This window comes from Zonotrichia leucophrys, chromosome 8 (genome assembly GCF_028769735.1).
Source record: "Zonotrichia leucophrys gambelii isolate GWCS_2022_RI chromosome 8, RI_Zleu_2.0, whole genome shotgun sequence".
Lineage (NCBI taxonomy): Eukaryota > Metazoa > Chordata > Aves > Passeriformes > Passerellidae > Zonotrichia > Zonotrichia leucophrys.
Window position 1 is genome coordinate 14,731,742 of NC_088178.1, and position 23,563 is coordinate 14,755,304.

Here is a 23,563-nt window from a genome sequence, read left to right on the forward strand (position 1 = left end):
GAAAGAGTGAAGGATCTGTAGGGTGTTCAGATCATATAGTCTGCAGAAATTTAATTGGCATATTGTTGCTGTTTAACTTAAAATGCACAGCATAGCTACAGTATGGAGGATTATTAGAAATAACTGAGTAAGTAGGCTGTCATTCTAGGAAAGACAGTTTCAAATTAATGGAATTATCTTTGGAATACATATGTGTCTTAGCCCTGACTACATCAAGCTGTTAATCATACTGGCTGGACCCCCCACACTTTGCATATGGATCACACTGCTGCTTTAAACACTGTTTGTGGTTGAGTTGTTTTATTCCACCTTAATCAGTATAAATTTAATAGTTAGGATGTGACCAGGGAAGGCAGAAAGTGAAGATTAGGTTTTCTAGAAATACTTGGATGAACGTTTCAAAGAGAACAGTACCTAAAATATTTGTTTCGGTTTTTTCTTCCAAACAAAATGAAGCGGACACAAAGCTGAGAAAATAAGTTCCCTTGAGGAGGAATCAGACACATAGTTGGTAAGTGACCATAGCATCATGGTTTCCTCAAATCATTGCTTGCCAGAGTAATAAACCACATTTGAAAAAGTATAAACTTTCTTGGTGAATAAAAAAGCTATGTGTAAAACAAAATGTACTCTAAAAATTCATAATATATCAGACCCATATTTTCAAAATTCACAAATTTTCATCTGTTCCTTGACTACAGACAAATATTCATTTTTTACAAATGAAAAAATTACTCTGAGAAAATATTTAGCAAACTTATTTCTTTAAAGGAAGAACTCTAAAAAAGTGTTGCTTTTCAGGAGTTCTGAATATTTTTAAATTATAGACTTATAATTTCCAATCCAAAGCAAGGAATCTTGCTGACAGGAAACATTTTCAAAGGGCATGAACCATTAGATGATCTGGAATCCAGATGTTAGCTGTATAGCTGCAAGCAGAATTGATTCATAATAATTTAAAACAAAAAGCTTTAAAAATAAGAGCATTTGTTGTATTTCTGTTGAGAACTGGCTTCAACAAAATAGTTCTAGCTTAAAAAAATCCATTCCATCCCTACCTTTAAAAAAATATATTGTTGGAATTGATAAGATGAAAATAGGCAGATATTTTCCAAACCAGGGGTTGCAGATATAACTTTCAGGTTTGTCATCTGTGCAAAAGCAGACTCCACTGACGCTTTTCGGTGAGATTTTTGTTTCATTTTTAAGGGAAGCAGCAATGACTTGGCTTCTAGGAGGTGCATTGCAAAAGAGCAAATATCACTACAGCATTAATCTCATTTTCTTTCCTTCTGTATATGTCTTATTTTATCAGCTGAGCATTTGATTTGGATGTGCAGGAATTGTCAAGTATCAGCTATGTGAACTATTAAGTCTATGCTCACTATTATATCCCCTTTGTCTATGTGCAAAATTGCTATTGTCTCTAATCAGTATAGGACATAAAGTAAGTGTGTGTATGTGACAAGATTTGTTCAGGGTGGGGTTGTAAATGTGGAATGTGCTTGTTTGGTTAATTTGAAGCACGAGCTTAATACTATACATAATGAAAATAGTTCTTGGCTAGCCTGTACTGGAAGGTTCATCTCTTAAAGGTGTTAAAAAGAACCCCAAAACGTGTATGGGTAAGAAATTGAAAAAGGAAACAAAGGTAAAAAAAATACAGGAAAACAAACAGTGCTAAAAATATTGTAGTTTAGGCACACAAAAAGCAGAGCTAGCAGGGAGCAGCATGTGGCGGGCACGGCCAGGGGCCGGCGGCAGCGCCCTGGGAGCCGCGCTCGCCGCAGCGCCGGGCCAGCCCCGGGGCGGACACGCGCGGCGGGACTGCGGGGCCCCGCGGGAGCGCGCTCAGCTCGGGCACGGCAGCCACAAACCTACCGTTCACCTGTTCCAGCGTCTGTAGGGGCGGTGCAACATCCGGCCCGCATCTGCAAATCCCGCGTTTAAAAATGTTGGCGTAAATCCATCAAAGCCAACATGATAAAATGGAAGGATTTTCCTTCATTTTTGCCGTATTTCCATTTGTATTTTACTGGAAAAGGTTACCGGTGAAAATATTTTTTTTAATTATTGAGTCTTACAATTTCTTTAATAAATGAATGATTGCAACCACCTCAAGCACTGATAAAAGTCATGCAGTTCAGGGATTGCCTGTGATTTCGTGCCTTCTAACATTTCCCAGTGATTTCTACCGTGAGGAAGGCAGAGACTTCCTCACGGCTTTTTAGAGACCTCAGGCTTTTTAGGGACCAGTGGTGTTGTCATGTCTCTGAAAATGTGGATAAAGCTCAGCAAAGGAAACTGAGAGAAGTCACCACCGATTGTGAGCTCGCTTACATCTTCCTACTTTTCTGAACTTAATTTATCGTTGATTTGTTCAGTTTGTAAGTTCTGGAGAAAACTGAATGTTCTAACAGCCCTGTATTTAGCAAGTATGAGAATTATTCTGTTCTCATATGGATCACTGACCAATGTCTGGTGTTCATGATTTTCTAGTTGTGTTGTTCCAGAACATGCAAGTTTATGACTTAGTATGTGATCTCCATGAGCTGGAAAGACTCAAAACATATGGCAGATCAGATGTTAGGCTTGGGGAAAATCAAAAATTAAACTGTCTCAGAGCAGTTGAGAGACTGCTTTGCTATATATTTTATGTGATTTGTGTGTGTGTTGAGGGAGATGTCACCTAGGGAAAGGAATCGAAGAAAAAAATAGCTTTAAAAAATGAACTGTTTGTATTATGGCTTTAAACATTAAAGTCTGGTCAGCTAAAAGCAGATGTTGTGAACTAAGATGGAAACTTGCCTGAGGCCAGAATCAAAGAAGGCATTCACTAATAGTAAGAAGGAAAAATGCTTTCTGGTTTCAGAGTTTATTGTAAGCAAAAAAATGAATGCTTTACTGCATGCTTATGCACAAACATTTTCCCACTTTTATTCAGAATACTGAATAAAATTGATGGTTTCAGAATCTAATTTCACACAATGGGTTCATTATCAATCCTGATTGTATTCTAAGCTCCTTATAAAATCCTTTGTTATTCCGTGCTGGCCAAGATCCTGTCATGTTGGAAGTAGGAATGAAGTGCTTCTCACCTTTGGCTGTCTGCCTAGTAATTAGATGGGGAGGTGGGTTAAAGCATCTAAATGTGTGGTATAAAAATTGGAATATTGTAATATGACACAATTCGGATGCAAGTCTTTTAAAAGGAAGAATAAATTAAAAGAAAGACATGAATATATACTAGATAGTAAAAAATAAACCTAATATTTCTTGCATTGACCTGGGTCTTTATTGACCTGGGCTTGGACAACCTGAGTGAATAGACGTTAAGTAAATATACACAATGTCTAAGAATTTGAAATGGAAAGTTAAAAATTAATATTTTCAAGAAAGAAAAACAAAAAAGTTGATTAAATAAAAATTATTTATGTTAAAATCAATCAATATTTGAGAAAATACTCTCCTTTTCATCTATTTATGTATGAGGAAATACATATTTACAGTAGCTGCCTCTATAGTATTTCTTGAATGTCATGAAGCTTTGAACCAGCTTAAAATTTAGACTTTCTTAGACAGTTGTGCCATTTATTTAAAATTTGCTAGTTCAAAAGCTGTGTTCTAATGGCAAGTCCAGAATTTTATGTTGCAGTATTTCAGGGAGGAGCGAGGTAAGTGACCTAATTCTGCATTTTGCAAATACTCTGTCATATTGTTTCACTTCATATAACTTGAAGAATTTTGTTGTACCATTTGAACAGCAAGGAAAAAACCTCTGTATTTTCAAAAATCCACTAAAAGGATCAATATTTTTGCTACCTTTATTTCTTTCTCCAGGAATAATTTTCCTAACTGAGTTGTATGGCTCAGGAATCAGCTGCCTTTTCTAATTTCCATCCGGGTTGAAGTGAGTAAGGACTTCTCAGGAGAGTAATTCACAATAAATCCATGCTTGGACAAGCTCTAAATCCAGCACCAGTGGAGTGTCTGCACATTCCTCTCTGGCAGATTTTATGGGGAATTCAGGCCAATTCTTTCCCATTAGAGGATCTCCGAGTAGGAGGTTTGTCAGGTGCTGCTCCCATGCCGCCCCTCTGAGGGCAAGCAGCGGCCGTGAGGCGGCCCCGCGCCCTCCATTTCGCTTCGGCGGGAGCGCCGAGCCCCGGAGCGGCGCTGGGGCCCCTGAGGGAGGGCCGGGCCCCTGAGGGGAGCGTGGGAGCCCCTGAGGGAGCGCCGGGCGCGCACAGTGCGGGGGAGGCGCGGCCGCCATCGCCGCTTCCCGCCGGCCCCGCTGAGGCGGCTGCAGCGCGCGGCGCCCCCCGGCCGCCATTTTGCGCGGTGGAAGCGGCGGGAGGCGCTGCGCTCTCGTTCCTCGGTGGAGGGAGCGGAGGCCTGGCCGTGAGGGGCCTCAGGGCCTCGCAGGCCCGGAGAGCAGCGCAGTGAGGCGGGGGATGCGCTCTGCGCCGCCGGGGCACCGGGCACTTGCGGTTTGTTTGGGTCAGCACCCTTAGAGGTTGTGACCTTGACTTTGGTCCCCCTGGAGAGTGCACTGTGATTAAATAACTGTACTGAGGAAAGGATTTGTTTTAGGGGGAAGGCGAAAAGTAAAGTGGCTTCAAAACTGAGCAAACTCCCTCGTGGCCTGAAGTGTTTGTAGTAAGGTGTTTGTTAAAGCAGATACATGAGGGAGTTCTTTGCTCCCAGGACTTGGCAAACACCTCTCAGTAAATGTGATTCAGTGGTCTGTGCTGCTCCTGCGAACACCTACTCCCTCATTCTGCCATCTGGAATATGCATTTTCCCTGTGGAATCCAACAGCACTGAGTGTGTGGAAAAGACGCTTTGTTTCGTGGCTATCTTGGAAGCGTTTTGCGCTCCTCCCCACCACTCCCACACCCGCCTTTTTTTCTTTCAATTGTCAATTAAAATAATTTTTGGGGTAGCAGTATAACTTTATTTTTTTAAATAACAGTATAATTTTGTTTTGCAAAAGCTTGACAGACTGTGATCATAATAAAACAATTGGAGAAAATATTGGCTGCAATTGTATAAAATAATCAGAGAATACGCTGGGCTGGAGGGGACTCAAAGATCATCAAGTCCAACTCTTGGCCCTGCACAGGACACCCAAGAGTCACACCCTGTCTCTGAGAGCATTGTCCAAACACTTCTTGAACTCTGTCGGGCTGCTGCTGTGACCCCTGCCCTGGGGAGCCTGTCCCAGCGCCCAAACACCCTCTGGGGAAAGAACCCTTCTCTAAGGTCCATCCTAAACAGCCCCTGACACAATTTCAGGCTGCTCTCTTGGGACCTGTCACTGCAGAGAAGAGATCAGTGCCTGCCAATCTCTTCCCCTCATGAGGAAGTTGAAGAATGTGATGTGTCCCCTCAGTCTCCTCTTCTCTAGCCTTCTCTAAGCTGAATTTAGCATTGTTACTAGAATTTAAATACTTTAACATAAACTTTATCTGAATCTTCGTTCCTACCCACTTTTTCTTCCCAGATATGTCATGATAGTAAAACGCTTCAAGTGCTGCCCTATAGGGCTTTTTTAGCATAAGCAATAGGAACCACATTTTATCAGGAGAGAGATTCTCTGTTTGAAGAAGGATTAAGAATGCAGTCGAGAGCTCTAAAAGAAAACAATATGGAAATTAAATATTGCTACTTACAACTAATAAACTTTGTATTGCTTTAGACAGGTTCAAGTCTAGTAATTTCAGTTTTACATTTTCTTGTGCTGCCCTTTCAGACAAAGAGACTTCACATTTGATCTAAAAATGTTCAACTCTGCAGACATGGTCTTTTCACTGGATAATTTATTTTATGAAAAACCAGATATGAGACAAAGGTAAATCTTTATTATTATATATATATTGGTTTTCAGATGGAATAATTTTGCAACAGTGGCTTTTGTTATGACTGACTTTTTTGTCCACTGACAGAAATGTGGGGCTAGACATCTCTGGTTCCATAACCCATACTTTGAAATGTTTCTCCAAGCACATTCAATGATGCAGGTGTATCTTAGGGCTATGAGAAATAAGGGTTAGCAGAAGTTAGGTTATTTATGACTAGTGATTTTGAGCTAATTGTTATGAAGGGTGCTTAAAAAATGCTTTTACCTCACATTTCTGTGTTAAAAATAGGTGTCTGGAAAATGGAGATCGTAATACTTGGTTTATTGCACCTGCTCCAGCTATTGCTGAAATTCCAGCTGCAGAGGAGTTACAGAAGGAACTGGAAAAAAGCTCAGCTCCCACTCATATGGGTAAAGTATCAGAGAATAGAGTCACAGAATCATTGCAACCGTTGGAAAAGATGTTTGGGATGATCGAGTGCACCCGTAAACCCAGCACTGCAAGGTCCAACTAGTGTCAGACAATGTCAAGTGTTACTTGACTTTGATATTAAATTACTCAACAAGTAATTAGTGTGACAGATCATTCCTCTGTTGCTGTGAAATATGAAATATTCTAGGTATGCAAGTAGAGAAAAGAATGTATTTGAGTTGAGAATGGTGGTGTTAGATGTGCCAGGAGCATAGCAGTCCTCTTTAGGCGTAAACATGCCACAAGTTTGCTGTGCAGAACTGTGCAAGGTAAGAACTATAATCAAAATTTCAGTTCCTGCACATTGTTTCACAAAGCATTGTAACACAGTGGGAAGTGGCTGTAAGAGCATAATGTTGTCACATGGATCTGATGGCCTGTCTGCCACCCAAGGAACAGAGAGTTTATATGAAACTCACTTTTTTCTTCCCTTTCTTGGGGCTTTAATCAAATTGATCAGGAGGCCAAATTTGAATCTGGTCATTATGCCACGCTAGTAAGTGGTATATTCCTAGACATTCAGGATTATCTTAAGGAAATTTATTTTAAAGAGTGCCATTTCTTTATCTATGTCAGCTAGATCTGTGCATTTATTAGCTGCTGTGCTGATTTATAATATTCTCTATTTAGGAATTTTAGTAAAACAGAAGGAGAGGTTTTTTCTGCTTTATGCAAAAATAATTCCATTAAGAGCTACTTATTCAAACAAGCTTTTTGATTTTTGTAGAATTAGAACTGCTGGGGTTATGCTACAAACAGGCATTGTAATTTTGAGTTTCTAGATGGGTAACATTGAAATTAAGACAGCAAAATAGAGCAGTTGTTATCTTGTTGCATTTCGTTGCTTGTTTCTGTTTGTCCCTTTCCCTTCCTGTTGCCAGCAGCAAGGCTTGTTGATCTGGTCAGCCAGATCAGGACACTGATTCTGCTGAGAATTAACCCTACAAAGTGTGATAATTAACCAAGAAGGTTATGAAACCAGCCTGTCACCAACATCTGCACCAGCTCTGACTGTTGAGATTGCAGTGGTTATCTCAGCTGTTTGTAGCAGGAACTTCAAGCTTGGTCATTGTGTCATTTTTTAAAGGACCATCTTTATTCTGGGACTGGGTGGAGAGTTCTGTCATAGAAACTATTTTGTAGTTCTGAAGAGTAGTTTTTATCCTTTATTTTGCATAGGAAGAAAAGAAAGGGACCTTATTTTTATAACTTTTTATTTACAATGCGTGCATTGCATTCATTAACATAAGTCATAAAATGCACACTAAAATTCTTGCAATAAGATAGAAACATCAGTTTGTATAATAGATGTGAATTTGGCTGATTCTGTGGGAAAATTTGGCTGATTCTGTGGGAAAGGTACTTGATTAAATAACTGTGAATAAGAATATGAATATTAATGAAATAATAATTTATCATTTTTGTAGGGGGGAGCAAGCATGAGAAGTTTATACAGCAATGTAAGAGTAACACAGAGAAAGTGGAAGATAAATCATCAGCACCTATTCATTTTGGCATAGCCCCTGAAAAGGAAGTCCTACAATTAAGTCTAGGAGAAAGAGATAAAATTAGTTTTCAGCATGAAAATCTGAAAGTGGTTTCATCTTTTCTTTCCTTTGATGAAAATAAATCTAAAAGAATAATAGATTTTTCTCAGCAACCACAAAATAAAGCATTAAGTGAAAACAGTGATGATGAGAGTGTCCATTCAACATTAAGAAAAAGGTATGTGTCTAGTCAACTCAGACAATTTATCACTGCCAGAATCATATTATTGTTTTAGATAAATCTCTTGAACACAAGTTTGGGATCCATCAATTGAAACTACTTTAGCAGGCTCCAGATGCTAATTCTTCAGTGTAAGAGGAAAAAAAAGTTTCTTTTTGGCAATATTTTAGTAATTTAATTAAATGTGTCCTGAGCTCAGCCTCGTTCATGAGAAAAGTAAGCATTGGTTTGTTGCCTACATTTTAAATAAGTCTTTAGATAACAAAGCTTTTGGAAAATACTGCTCTGAGTTCTTTATCTGCCTGGTGATGAGGAAGGCTGAGATTATTTGCTTTGCTGAGCAGAGGTCAGCTAGTCAGGAATACCTTGGGCAGTTCTCAGTGTGATTTCAGTGTTCCCTGGGAGGAGAGATTTTGTCAATAAACTGCTCTTCTGTGTCCAGCTCCTCCCATTCCTCAGAACCTGGATGTCTCTGTTGGTTTTAATGATGCAGAAACTGAGAATTAATCTGCTATTAGGAGTCAGAGCCCATCTGCACAAGCAATTTATTCTTTCATGTTCTTTCTGCAATGAAAGTGAAGTTAAAATGTATCTTGGAAGGAGTGTTTAGGTCAGATTACATAAAGTTAGATAAAATTTTACTATTTATCCTACTAGTTCTGCTGCTAATACAATTGTATATCTAGTATTTTTCAAATATTAGATAAATTGTAACATTACAACGAGCTAATGAAAATTTTGGGTCTTTTGCAGCTTATTTAAAAAGTCTGGCAATGTGCATAAAAATACAGAATTTAAAGCTGGTTCTGTTGATGTGAAAGAAATTGGTACTTACCTAAATACAAGTGAAAACATGAAAGAAGTGACACAAGAAGGTTTTTTGAGGAATAATCATCATACTCCAATAACTAAAGACTCAGATTTTACTTTGCATAGGGTAAATAATGAGGAGATTGTGTCTGAAAATGGAATTAAAATTCAATCATTTTCTAATGCTTCAGAGATTCTGGATGTGACAGGTAATTATTTTTACTCTATTTCAAGAAAAATAGTCCATTGTCTGTCTTTGGTATATAATAAAGGGTATCCAAGATCTGAGGAAGAGTTTTCCCACCAGCTCAAAGTGAGATAATTGAGTAAAATTGATAGAATGTATTGCAGTCCTGTGGAACTTGATTGCATTGTTGTTTAATATGAAGTGGCTATATGAAGAAGATTCACATTTTCAGAAGTGCTAAGTCATGTAAACCTGTTTGAAAATGTGATTTCACATCCCCTCAACAATTTGAAAAAAGCCAGCCTTTTCACTTTGTGTGGTAAAGAGTTTCAAATAATTTCAAAATAGAAATTGAAAATTAAATGTTTATTTGTGGTGTGGCTCATATTTGTATCTTTGTACAAATATATTTTAAGTAGGAGATATCTAGAAAATGGAGGGAAGTGGTGAGATTTTGATGAAATTATAAAATACATGGTTTAGAAATTATTTTTGGCTTTTAATAGTTTTTAAGTAAGTGCCGTTTATTTCTAGATGTTAAACTTTTTAGGACATGAGACGCCTGTGGAATGTACCTTATATGCCTGACTACTACAGAAATATGGATAGAAAATGAGTTCTAGCAGAAAAATGTAGGGCAGAGCAGTGGCTTAGGATGGGATTTGGAAGCAGGTCAGGAATGGGAAGCAAGGTTATTCCTCTGATTGCTGTACGAGCAGTGGTGATTGGATTTGTGGGTGAGAGGACAGCAGTGGGCACCGCTCACTTTGCCTTCAGCGAGGGTGTTCAGCCCACAGAGAGGCTGGAAAGCGCTCCCACAGCGTTCTGGTACCCACAGGGGCACCGGGAGTGCATCAGCCGCTGCCTGGTGCCAGAGTGGCTGGCCAGGCTCAGGGTGCTGAATGGCTCACACTGCCCCAGTGCCAGAGCCTAGGGGAGTGCTGCAGGGTGTGCTCTGCAGCAGGGGCTGACAGCAACCTCATCAGATTCAGCAGGAACAAATCCACAGTCCTGCCCCAGGGAAAGAGAAGAACCCCTGCGTTCCTCTGGGAGGGTGTGACTGAGGGCAGCTCGTGGAACAGTGCCCGGCGCCTGGCGAGCAGCTTGCTGAGCTTGAGTGAGCAGTGTGTCCCTGCAGTAACAAAGGCACCAGCATCCTGGGCCGTGTGAACAAAGCTAGGAGGTTTAGAGAAGTGATTATCCCTTTCTTGGCACTTCTGAGGCCACAACTGGATACTGCATCAAGGTTTGAGTCTCTGGTACATGCAAGATACCCTGAAACTGGAGTGAGTTCATGAAAGGGCCACCACTATGGCCTTTCTAAATGATGAGCTAGTGACCTCACTGTCTATCCCATCTTCTCCTTTCTATCACCTGGACCTTCTTGCAGCCTTGAAACTCCTTACAGAACACAACTTGGGGTCAGGAAAATACTTTTCATGGTTATTGGCTGAAAATGAGTCTTATTTTATAAATGCACTGTTTTTTACTTCTTTAGGAACTACACGAAGAAAACTGGAAATTTTGAGGGCTGTTACGGAAATACGTATCCTTGTATTTGCTGGGTCTGGTTTTCCTGATTTTATTACAGTGCTTTTACATTTGCAAAATTATTTTGTTTGATTTGTAGGCATAGAAATTAATGCATTACATTGTAATAGTTTTCACTTTACTTTCCCAGCATAATGCTGGGAATCAAATGTTTAATACGTGTTTCTTTTGACTTCCAAAACAAGACTGAAATAAGACAACTTGTAGATCATTCATTCCTAAGAAAGCTTGTTCTTATTTCAAATGTTCAAATTTTATCCTCAAAACATTCTTTATAAAATATAAAATGTAAAATTTTAATTTGCATAATATATATATCAGACATTTTCTATGCAAACACACATGTACACCTATATCTCCATACAATTTAAATAAAGGAAAAATTAATTCTTATTTAGGCTTATAAGAAAACTGTATCATACTTTCTGTCCCATTTTCTTAGAAGAAAATTAATTTAACATATTCCTTGTTAGTCTTGTACCTATGTTGTAGTGTGCCTATACTGTATTTCCATTCTTTAAGCAGACTTTACCATAATTTTCTTTCTTCTTGGCCCTACCTTGAACATGAAATATAATTAAGTATTCATCTATATCTATCAAACTTCTGGGTTTTTAACACACTCTTTTCAATATTTTGTTTCTAGGAACCTGTCAAATGGTAGGTTAAATATCAGGAAGAGGAAATGTCTAAATTTAGACACCTTAAATTCATGTAAATAGTTTAAAAAGTCACAGTTTTCAGAATTAGTAAGAATTCCATTGTTTTGAATTTACCAGTGAAGGATCATTAATGCTTTGTAGTTTGAAAATAAATCACTTATTTAGAGCGGGGATTTTAAATAAGTATTTTTTTTAAATCCTTATTTTCTTTATTCTAATGTTACTTGCTTTTCTTTACCCATTTTTAACTGCTTTGGTTCAAATAAGTTGAGGTTTTTTCAGTGATATGGAAAACTGTTTCTTTCTTTGTATATGGCACACCAAGAATCTAAAACTACTGAATCATTTAATAGGTTACTTTTGGATAACATTTTACAAGCCTGTGTAATATTGTGGTATGTTTTAAGTTTGCATTTAGATTGCAAGGACAAGATGCATTTACATTCCTACAATTTTATAATTTATGCTCTAGTGTTTTAAATTCCTTAATGCTCTCAAGCAACCCAATTTAGAAGTATTTTTAAGGAGTTCCCATATTTTAACTATGCACAGTCAAAAGCTTTGGATGATGTAAGTATGGAACATAAACTGCAGCTGCAAGTAGTGCTTTGTAGATAAATTTAAGTGGGACTTTGATATTCAGAACATAAAAGAGATTAGAAAACTATAATATATCTAGAACCTCTTCCTGGCATAGTTTACCAGGGTTGTGCTTAGCTGAGAGAAGAGACCAGAAGAACTTTAAAAAGTGTTTTTCTCAATTTAAAATACTTTTATGTTAGGATGAGAATTATATTTATGCATACAGATTGGTAATATATTTGCAGGGAGGAGGAAGGATTGGGTGAATGAGTGACATGGGTGAGTGACAGTGCAGAGGAGGAAAGAGGGAAGATCAATCTTGTCAGAGGAAAATGAGGGAGCTTGACATGGACACACTTGGCTTCTAAGGTGATGAAGGATAAAATATGTGAAAAGGAAGCACAGTCATGCAAATCTTGCATTTTTCATTATTGAAAACTTAACAGGACAATTCTTTGCTAGCTTTTATATACAGATAGGAACTTTGTGATTTGTGCTCCAACTGGCTCTGGAAAGACTGTAATGTTCGAACTAGCTATTACCAGATTACTCATGGAAGCCCCACTGCCTTGGTTAAACATTAAAGTTGTTTACAGTAAGTATTATGCAGCTTTAAATATTTTGGTGACAGAACAGAAAATGCCATTCTGGGAATTCAGAGATCTGGAGTGAGTCCAGGAATAATATTGAGATTAAGTACATTAAGGTATTGCAACCTGCTTCATTCTTTAAAAAGTTGATTTAGTGTTTATTTGTGGTACCATTGTAATTATTATCAGTATTTAACAGCACTGTGTAATTGTAGTGTTCAGCATTGCTTATGCAAATAAAAATTAGGAAGTCCTGTATAAGTTTGTCCTCCAAGAAGGTGAGATGTACACAAAAAGGTAAGGAGGAGGCAAAGGAAATTAAAAAACATTCTTAATGCATGGTTTCTGGCTGACACTATCTTTTGTATGGCTGGCTGTTGCTCTGAGATGAGGATCAAATTTTTCAGTATTCACTTACCTGGCAAAGTTTCCTGCTATTTTCTGGATACTACCTCAGAGGCACCAGAACTGTGATCTTTGTGAATTTAACTGATCTGTGAGGAAATATGAAAATACTTGGGGATACTCACACCAGTTACATGTATTGTTAATATCCATCCTTATTGAGAATGATAGCTGATTTCTGGGAAAAAAGAGTCTGCGAAAGTACAGTGTGTATTCTCAGAAAAAAAAAAATATAAGTAGATTGTTTTAGGACTCTGTTCATGAGAACTGCTACCTGCTGTGTTAGCTGCTTCATATGACCCTACAGCTAACTGTCCATTTGATTTTGATAGAAAACCAGAAGAAATAAAGGTCTGTCTCTTGCTCTTGGATGGTTTCTCACTTATACTTTGTTCTCTGAATACAGAGTATTCAAATCATTCCTAACTGGGAAAAGGTTGTATTTGTATGATGTTCCATTAGAAAATATGTATTTCCTGTGGTTTCTTCCATCTGTGAGAAAACCTTTGATAGCTGAATGATTGTTTCCATGTGGTACTGCAAAAAAAAAAAAAAAATCAAACCCAACAGGATAAAGGATTAAGAGAGAGCATAAATAATTTTAATTAAAGGGTTCTGTTTCTGCTTGCTGATGGGAAGAACTGGGGCCCAAAGCTCAACATTGATTGTGCACATGGCGCAAGATAATAAGAACAGGAACACCAGTTACAGATTTTATGGTTCTGGAAGCAAAGCAGAAAATTAGGGAAATTAAATTCAAGAAGGAATCTTACTAAAGAAACTTAATGCATACATTTCTAATACAGTTGAAGATTTAGTTTTCCTGATTTAATTCTCATTATTTGGTGTTGTTTTTAGTGGCTCCAATAAAAGCTCTATGCAGTCAGCGTTTTGATGACTGGAAAGAAAAATTTGGACCTATAGGACTCACCTGCAAGGAGTTGACAGGAGATACACTGATGGATGATTTATTTGAAATACATCATGCTGACATTATCATCACTACTCCTGTAGGTTTCATTCCCAGTTCTTACAAGAACTTAGAATAAACAGAAATTAGTGGTCTTCCAATTGTATGCTGCAAGGACTGCTGGTTTTTTTTTTTTTGGTAATATACAGTAATTTTATGATCCTTTTGTTTGTCTGCACACTGGTGTACACGCTCTCAGTTCATATAAACAAAAGCTAGTAATATAATAATGTGCCAGATGAAACATAGATGGCATTAGCTTGAATTAATCTGTTTCTGTTTAAAGATTTATTTAGGCATGTCTCCATGTACTGTAGTTGTGGCTTGTGTTGGCATTTAAAACATCTTTCAGCTTCTGTTGTTGTTTTGATGTGTTGTTTTTTTCCTCCAAGGAAAAGTGGGATAGCATGACTAGAAGGTGGAGAGACAACTCTATAGTCCAGCTTGTGCGACTGTTTCTCATCGATGAGGTAAGAAAATTAATGAGGATTTATGCACTGCTTTTTATCTTTTGTGAAGATAAAAAGGAACCTTAGAAAGTATTAAATGTATTTAGCACATGTCTAGATTGTAACTGGAAAATATTTAGCACATCTTTTGAAATTCCTGATAGGTACACGTTATAAAGGATGAAAGCCGCGGCGCAACTTTGGAAGTTGTAGTCAGTCGGATGAAAACTGTTCAGTCTTCTCTTTGGCGTCACTTAGAGAAACATGACACTGTTCCTCCCTTGAGATTTGTAGCTGTTTCTGCAACAATCCCAAATACTCAAGATGTAAGAGTTACATTTTAATGCATTTTGATCAATGGAGTTGTGTTTTATAAAATTTGTCGGGAATTACAATTTTAGATTGATAGCAAAATAGTAATTTCTAAGCTGTCATCTGAAGACAGCTATGAGGCTGCTGCTAATGTAATATTGCCTTCAACCATATGGAAATGTCAGCCATGTATGGACATGCTTTAGTTTTAGATTTCTACTTGTGATTTTTGCCTCTTACGTGCAAATCACAACAGACTAGAGATTTCAGTTTAAATTATATTGGTCCTGCAAAAAGCAGACCCTCACCTGTTATTTTAAAATATAAAAAAATATGTTAGTAGTTTACATGTGAAAAAGCTAAGTTAATTTTTCTGTGATGCTATTAGAGCTGGAACACAATTAAAAGAAGAAATTTATGTTTTCTGTTCTACTTTTTTTAAAGATTGCAGAATGGCTTTCAGATAGTAAGATGCCTGCTGTGTGCCTGAAAATAGATGAGGATCAACGACCAGTGAAGCTACGCAAAATTGTGCTTGGTTTTCCTTGCAGTGACAATCAGACAGAATTCAAATTTGACTTAACTCTTAACTACAAGGTCGCTAGCATTATACAAACATACGCGGAGCAAAAACCAGCACTTGTGGTACAGCAGCTTTTTTTTATCATGTTTGAAATTATTTCTTTCTTGAAAGTTTTGATTCAAAAAAATATCTTTTATTTATAGTTTTGTGCCACAAGAAAAGGAGTACAGCAGGCTGCTTCTGTTCTTGCAAAAGATGCTAAATTTCTACTGAGTATAGAACAGAAACAAAGGTATTTTTCTATTTAAATTGGAAATAAGTGTTTGTACATTTTAGTAAACCTGTGATATCTGTGAAGAAAGCTGTTGAGCTAATACAGTTTCTAGCAGAGGACTGTGCAACAAAATCATCACAATTGACATTCTTTTTCGTAAATTGGTGCTCTTTTTGGGAAGTTTTATTTGCTTCTCAGAATTTTAGGATTCCTTTCACAAACCTTGTTTCTCAAAGCTGCTTTCTGAATATAAAAATGCTAATTCTTATGGCCCTCAAGACCTTGTAATGCAAATATTAAGCATATGAATAGTTGAATTGGGTGTGACTTTAGTAATTTTTTAAGTTGTCTTTATTTTTTCAGATACTGTTAATAAATACAGCCATATTAATTATTATTTACTTCAGGGTTGCCTAGTCATGGCAGCTGCAGAAGCTACTCCTGGCTTTGGGACTAAAATATGATCTAATTTGCTTTATGTGAACAACACATAAAGATTGTTGATTGTCACTTGGAAAGATGACCAGGCTCAAAAAGCTGCAACAGCTGCCCCAGAGAGTCAATCTGTTCTCTCTGAGGATGGGAAGGGTGGTTGAAAATAACCAAAGAAGGTATATTTTTTAATTTGTTTTTTTGTTGTTTGTATGTGTTGGATAGATTACAGGGGTTTGCAAATTCATTGAAGGACTCCAAACTGAGAGGTAAATATAACCTACAACTTCTCTGTTTTGTGATTGAATATTTGCTTGAGAAAACCTAGTCAAATGATGTATATATAATTTCATTATCAGAGCTTTTGACCTACGGCGTGGCTTATCATCATGCGGGTATGGAGATCTCAGACAGAAAAATAATTGAAGGAGCTTTTACTGTAGGAGACTTGCCAGTACTTTGTAAGTAAAATTAACTTAGCCAAAATTTCATTTTTGTATCCTGAGAAGATTGCAGTTTGGAAGTAATATTTTATGGTTCTGTAGTTTGCTTAACCTTTGGAAGTTGTGAAATCCAGGTGAAGGTGTTTTTGTGTTTCCCATGTACTTTTACCTTGTGAGCCTACATATGCACTGTTACTAAAGACCATAGAACTTCTTTTCAGCACACATGGAGGTCATCCCCATCCCATGTCCATGTAGGTCTGGCCATGTCTGTTTCCTTTTCCTACCACTGAGCCCTCCCATTGAGGTGGAGAGTTCTGTGCTAGTGAATCTTTCCTCTGAGTTTCCAAGAGGTTTTTTTTGCACCTGTGGCTTCCCTGGAGGTAATAATCTACGTTTATGCATCTTAGGTGGGCAGGATGCTATTTTCAAACTCCCATGCAAGGTGTTGTGACTGATGGGGAGGTCCCTAAGAAGTATTCCATCTGTTGTTATGTGAAATGAGAAGAGATCTTAGGTGTGATTGTCTCATCTCATCTGGGCTTTCTTTTCCTGTAAAAAAAACATCCAGACCCTATGGGGAATTGTCTGTGTGGCTCATATACAACACTAAATGATTTGTGGATTTTTTTCTTTCCTGATACAATGATCATAAGAAAAAATAATTTAATTACTAATTTTAATTTTCATTTCGTTTCCAAAAGAATTGGAAATTTCAATAATCCTTTGTTTTCCTAGCAGAATAGTAATATCAGCTGACCCATTTGACTGGCTTTCTGTGTTGAATTCTTGCCACTCCATATATTCTCTGGAGAAAGTGAATTAGGAAACATGAGTGTAAGATCACTTGCCACATACTTGACTGATGTTTTCTGTGTGAGAGTGTGTATTGGTAAAGTGCTGTGGTAGTATTGGTGGTGGTTCTGGTTTGGTGCCATGGGTATAAACAATGCTAATGACTGATGATTTCAAAAAATGTATCTTAATATTGACCACTACTAGGCAAGATGAAGCCATGGTTCTATTCAAATACATATCTTTGAAGAAATAAGAGTAAAGTTTCTCCATTGTGTGTCTGTTATATTGAACATGGATCATATTCTGGATTATCTCCAAGTATAAAGCAATGTTTAAGTGAAAGTATCTGGGATGTAATTTGTTAAAGAATATGAGAACAAATGAATGCTGATGATCAGATACACAGAAACTGTTATGTAAGTACTTGTCTGTAATTTACATCATTGCTTTGTGGTGCCCACTGATTCCACTAGAAACTAAGAACTCTTAGGCATCAAGAGTTAAGTTGCCTACTTGCTGCTTGATTAGAGTCTGCCAGACATTTTGATGGTGTTCATATACTTTGATCTGATGTAGTTACTACTAGCACCTTAGCTATGGGAGTCAATCTGCCTGCACACCTGGTGGTTATAAAATCCACAATGCATTATGTTGGAGGAGTGTTTCAAGAGTACAGTGAAACTGATATTCTGCAAATGATTGGGAGAGCTGGAAGGCCTCAGGTAAGTGAATGTTTTATTTTATTGATGCTGTCTATAGACATATTAATAGAAGCTATTCTTGCAGAAGAAAGTACAATGCCAGGAATTTTACTGCAGCATTTGGTTTTTAAAGGGTTATTAATATTTAAATTACTCCTAGGTAACTTTTCTGTTGAGAAAGAAATCCGTTTACTTTTGTATTGTCCATCAAAAATCACTGCTTCACCTTGCAGTAGAAAAAGATCTGAAGATTACATTTGGGTTACATAGTGAATGAGGATTAGAGAAAAAGTAGAAAACTGGCATACAGTAACATTTCAGACAGGATTTTGAGAAAAGAGTTTTAGTGGATTCAGCAGGTATGTGATGCATATTCAACTGTGTTTTTTAATAAGAACTGAAGAGCAGCTTTTATGTGGGGTTTTATTTTCCAGTTTGACACTACCGCCACAGCAGTTATCATGACTCGTTGCAGCACCAGGGAGAGATATGTCCAGATGTTAAATGGTGCTGATATAATAGAGAGCAGGTAACTAAGTATGTTTTTATCAAACTCTGTAGATAGTAGCTAAACTTCAGAGTTTCTACAGAATGTGTTTTTCTTCACATGGGTTTTGCGCTCTGCTTTTGTCCATTTAGAAGAAGTTAAGAAAGAATTAAGGAAAATAAAGCCAAGCTATTCAGTAGTTAGTGGTCTCTTTTTTTATCAGCCAAAAGAATCTTTAGGACATCTTAAGATCAAAAGAAAAATTAGATTCCTGCTGGAAAACTGAGGAAGCTGAAAGAGTATTTATTACAAAGACAGAGAGCAGGAATTTAATGCAGCCCAATCTGAATTTCCAGATTATAGAGTCTGGGAAGTACTAGACCTATATTTACTGTTAACAGATTATCATGAGAAATATGTGGGAAAGTTAGGATGGTAAAAGGTAAAATAAGAAATTTTACTCATTTGCTTTTGTTAACATTTAATTTTTCAAATATATTTAGAATATCAACAGCACAGAATGTCTATGCTGTAATTTTTAAATGTATGTAACTTTATTTTCTAGTAAATGTCGGACTTCACAGTTGACAGTTTATTTTTGCTTGCTTGGCATTAGGCCATAATAAACAAATTATATGTTGATTACTTACATAATCTTTACTGTGTTCCATCAATTTCACTGATTACAGTGAACAGTTGTGGTTTGGGAGGAGGGGTTTGTTTGATTTTGTTTATTCCCAAAAATTAGTTTTAGCAATTTGTGTATTGCTCGTTGGAAAATGTCCTTAAGTGTTGTTTTTTGCACTAGCTTGCACAGGCACCTTGTTGAACACTTAAATGCAGAAATAGTGCTACATACTGTCACGGATGTCAGCGTAGCTTTGGAATGGATACGATCAACATTCTTGTACATTAGAGCCTTAAAAAATCCAACTCACTATGGTTTGTTTGGTTTTATTTCTTTAATTCCTCTAACTATGGCATTAGGATGTGTTCTGTCCATATTACTTGTTTCTATAATTTTCTTAGGGACTGTTATTTCATAATGTGATGAAAACAAGATGTGCAATGTGGCCTGTAACATTTTGTTCTTTAACATAAGCAGTGGGAGTTTCAGCATGGTATAACATTTTAAAACTGTGAAGAAGCCATTTACAACTTCATAATCCGTTTCTTTTTATCTTAATATGCTGGACCATGTATTAATACAATATCAAGCCATAATGTATTTTGCACTGCTGAATATGTAATCTGCTAAGAAAAAGACTAGTCTAGTATTTGATCATTTTTTCTAGAATAAAATTCTAGTTATCTTAATTCCAACGTCTTCAGTTTGTCTTGTCCAGAACATTATCCCAGTCCCCAGCCCTGACCATACCTTTGTTCTTGCCCACTTGCTCTACCCCTGATTTTGAAGTCATTGGGTAATTGCTGTAGACAATTTTTATAAGGATTTATAGCTGGAACATAGCACATCTAGTACTTGAATGGGTATTACAATTTAGGTGGCTTCCTATATCCCAAAATAAGAAAACTGTACCTGGAAGTTTCTACTGACATTCCTGAAACTTTTAGGACTCTTGATATTTTACATGTGGGAATGTTTGCAGCTTTTACCTTTGCACATCTGTTCTACAAGTCTCTTACTGATACTTAGAGAGTTACACCTTGTAAGACTTCTGACTTGTCTGCAGTATAATAAATATTCCCACATATTACACTTTGGGGTATTTGTCTGCTTCCTAAAATTCAGCAAATCAGTTTTAATGGGTGATGACATTGAGGAGGAAGTGTATGATAGTACTAGGTTATGATATGTTAGGTTAAAACTTTTGTCTTTGCCATTAAGGTTTTTCATCTGGATTAGATAAAGTTGGAATTGAAGCAAAATTACAAGGTAAGTGGCTTCTTAGCTTTTTTCAGTAAAATGTTACAATTTAGGGCAGGTTCACCCGTGTTTATTATCTATGTCCATTAATTTCAATGGAGCTATTTGCAGGACAAATGTAGTTAACTGTATGTTATTAATTCTATTTTGTTATTAATGTTTTTGAAATACTATCAGTACCTTTTAACTGGTAGAAGAAATTTTCTTGGGGAGAGGAAAATCATTAAATGCCTTTACCTACCTCATCTCCATATACATATTCAGAAATATGAAGCAGAACACTTTAATTTTGATTATCATTCTTCCTAATTTTCCTTTCAATGATCTCAATTGCTTTCATTAATTTCTGTTACTATACTTTCAAAAAAGTTATTTTCAGAAAATGTCATCTTCCATTCATAAATTTAGCCTTGAAAACAAAGGATATAAAATGTAAACATCTTTGCCCGGTCTAGAAACAATTTAAAATTGCATGAATTTAAGAGGCTTTTTTTGCTAACACTTGAATAAAACCCAGTTATTAACCTTTTTTTAAAAATACTGCATTTTAGCTATTTGCAATTCCATTAGAAAATATACAGTGGACAAAATCATCTGGGAATTGGTGCCTATTAACTTTAAATACAGAAATAGCATACAACTCTTCAGGTGGTTTTGTTTTGTTAATTTGTTTTAATGTAAGTTTTCTGGTACTTTAAATGTTAGTATATTTATAAAAGAGTACTTGCTATCAAGTTCTGCAAATCTACAAATACAATTTTCTTTCTTCAGTGAAACTCCTCATGTCCATCCAGACCATTTGGAGCTAAAATATCTGGAGGAGAGTCTGGTCCATGAAAACATGGACAGATAAAATGCCCAGAACCATTTCAGTGTTAGCTGGGTAGCAAAAGTCTTTTGTATAAGTGCTTGTGGGTTCTCTGATCTGTCATTCAGAATTGAATATGGCAGCCTATATTCCAGCATCTAGTTTCTTTTCCTTTACAACTTTTGCCTTACTGAAAAAGAGTTGGCTTGTCCTTATCAATTATCTTCCAGTGAGTTTCCCCAGAGAAAAGTTAACCACCAACTTTAATAGGAGGATTCCAAAACCTTTACTTGTGTTCAGTGGAATTACTTGGGTATACATTCATACCATTTGATGATGATGTTTGTGGTTTGTACATGGATAAGGTATTTTTAGTACATGCAGAAAACATTTTTCAAATTTTTGACAGAACTGTGTCTGAAGAACTTAAATGATTTATCAGCTTTTGATTTGATCAGGATGGATGAAGCAAATAATTTCAAACCCACAGGTAATACTTATTTCAAATAAATTAATTTTCAGAAGTGATGTAGAGATAGTAGTGAACTGTGAAGGATCTCAGCTACCCTTGTGACTCATTAATAAGAGTACATAAATGTAGTAGAGAGTAAAATCTGAGGGACTTTTTGAGTAGAATATTTGGACAAGTTTCTTGACCAAGTTGTGGATGTTCACTCTCTTAATCTTGTTTCATGAATAGATCTCTTGTTGCTGAAAATTTGTTGCAGATTAGAAGATTGCAGAACACTGTGTCAGGATAATTGCTTGTGGCACAGTGCAAGGAAGGAGAGGTTTTATCAATACCTGCTGTTCTCTGGACTCCCCTGCTAGAGGTGTTTGGCTTCTTGGCAACCACAGTTCCCTGCCTGGTGTGTTAGTGGGACTCCATGTCCATTGGAGAGAATTGCCACTGGCACATGGCTCTGTCTGCCACTCTGTCATTGGATCAGTCATGTCCATCTCACAGCTGGGGACAATGACATACTGAGTAGTGGGGGTAAATCTCACAGAGGCCTGCAATAAGAAAATTAATTTAATTTTGTGGCTTTAAAAACTCTAAGCCACTAAAATATACTTGACATACTTATTGTTTATGGTATATTCTTCTTTTACAGACACTGGAAGATTAATGGCGTGGTATTACATTGCATTTGATACAGTGAAGCAGTTTTTCACAATGAAGGGGACTGAGACACTAAATGAATTGGTAATTTGAGGTTTTTTTAATTACATATGTTCAATTATTTTTAAACAGTCTAAGAAAAGAAGTGTAAGGTGTTATTTATTTTAAAGAGTCAGGCTTTGTTTGTATAAAGTTTTAGAGAATACATCTAATTAAATTCTATATGGAGTATTTTTGAGACTTTGTACTTTGAGATCTTTTGATTTCCAACTCTTTCTTCACTCACTAACCTTGCTTATGAAGATGCAAAGCTGCTGAAGCTGTTCTGTTTATGTACTAAAAGCCTTAATATTTTCTGCTTTAGTAGGTTTTATTTGTTGAAAAAACAGCTGCATCAAGAGCAGGTTTTACTTTTAAGGGAATTGTCTTTCTGTTTTAAGTAACTTTCCTCTTTCAGCTAATGAGTTGTTATCTGAAGCACAAGACATTTTGTTTTCAAGCAAATATTATGGTAAAACAGTGAAAAAAACAGAACACTTGTTCTCCTGTGACTGTCTTTGTTGTTAAAGTGTGAAGAAAGCAAGGTGAAATACATAACAGAAAAAGTTGTTTGTATTTACCTTGTATAAAGTGTTAGTAAGATGTGGGGTTAATTTTAGATAACCTCAACTGAAATAGTAATCAAAAAGCTGAAAGAAAAATTTTCCCCTTTCCTTAATAGCCTTTATAGGAAGAGGAAAGAAAGTTGGTCAGTATCAAAAAGAACTGATGGACTGTGTCTTCATGGTCATACTGCTGAGGCAATAAATTTTTTTAAATGTTCTTCTAAAAAAATTAGAAGAAGTAATAGAAAAAATGGCAAATTAGAACAATTACTAAAAACATTTAATTATTACAGATTACAATGATCTCCAACTGCACAGAATTTGTGGATGTGAAGTTAAGAACAAATGAAAAGAAAATATTGAACACTTTGAATAAAGACAAAGACAAAATAACAATCAGGTATTTAAAAAATACATTGAAAATTGAAAGTACCTTTTTAACAATAAATAAAATGAATTTAGAAAATATTTGTTTTCATGCATAGGTTTCCAATGGAGGGGAAGATAAAAACAAGAGAAATGAAAGTAAACTGGTAAATATTATATTGCCTTTTTATTTTTTATTGAAAACCTGCCATTTTATGGCTGTTAAAGTCCCTGCTAAATTTTTTGTCATTTTGTAGAGGGCCAGATCTTGTATTTTGTTGTTTCTATTCTGAATTTCCTTTTTTTTCCCATGAAAAACTTTGATGTTGTTCTTTGTTTACAAACCCATTGTTTTTCCAGTCTCATTCAGGCTCAGCTGGGATGTATTCCTATTCAAGACTTTACTTTGACACAAGATACTGGCAGAATATTTAGAAATGGCTTGAGAGTTACTAGATGTATGGTAAAATTTAATTTTATTTTCCTGGTACATCTCCTAATAAGCTACATTAAGTTTGTTAACATAAGTCAATC

General features: G+C 36.4%; 1 protein-coding gene across 3 annotated transcripts in view; it reads left to right on the top strand.

Annotated features, from left to right (window-relative positions):
• HFM1 (helicase for meiosis 1) overlaps nt 1–23,563 on the top strand; it is a 98,986-nt gene that overhangs the window by 63,841 nt on the left and 11,582 nt on the right. The window contains exons 4-27 of one of the 3 annotated variants that reach the window (XM_064719951.1): nt 457–511; nt 5,756–5,854; nt 6,153–6,274; nt 7,763–8,060; nt 8,817–9,082; nt 10,559–10,606; nt 11,773–11,843; nt 12,318–12,450; nt 13,709–13,860; nt 14,213–14,290; nt 14,434–14,595; nt 15,026–15,226; nt 15,308–15,396; nt 16,036–16,079; nt 16,170–16,271; nt 17,628–17,773; nt 18,187–18,281; nt 19,048–19,181; nt 20,089–20,136; nt 21,345–21,425; nt 22,051–22,142; nt 22,957–23,063; nt 23,149–23,196; nt 23,390–23,487. In XM_064719951.1, coding sequence (XP_064576021.1) covers nt 5,784–5,854; nt 6,153–6,274; nt 7,763–8,060; nt 8,817–9,082; nt 10,559–10,606; nt 11,773–11,843; nt 12,318–12,450; nt 13,709–13,860; nt 14,213–14,290; nt 14,434–14,595; nt 15,026–15,226; nt 15,308–15,396; nt 16,036–16,079; nt 16,170–16,271; nt 17,628–17,773; nt 18,187–18,281; nt 19,048–19,181; nt 20,089–20,136; nt 21,345–21,425; nt 22,051–22,142; nt 22,957–23,063; nt 23,149–23,196; nt 23,390–23,487 — 2,686 coding nt within the window. In that variant the 5' untranslated portion in view covers nt 457–511; nt 5,756–5,783. Of the gene's footprint in view, nt 1–456; nt 512–3,840; nt 4,252–5,755; nt 5,855–6,152; nt 6,275–7,762; nt 8,061–8,816; nt 9,083–10,558; nt 10,607–11,772; nt 11,844–12,317; nt 12,451–13,708; nt 13,861–14,212; nt 14,291–14,433; nt 14,596–15,025; nt 15,227–15,307; nt 15,397–16,035; nt 16,080–16,169; nt 16,272–17,627; nt 17,774–18,186; nt 18,282–19,047; nt 19,182–20,088; nt 20,137–21,344; nt 21,426–22,050; nt 22,143–22,956; nt 23,064–23,148; nt 23,197–23,389; nt 23,488–23,563 lie in introns of those variants that run through there. The other 2 variants (XR_010441215.1, XR_010441216.1) reach the window with 2 other exon arrangements.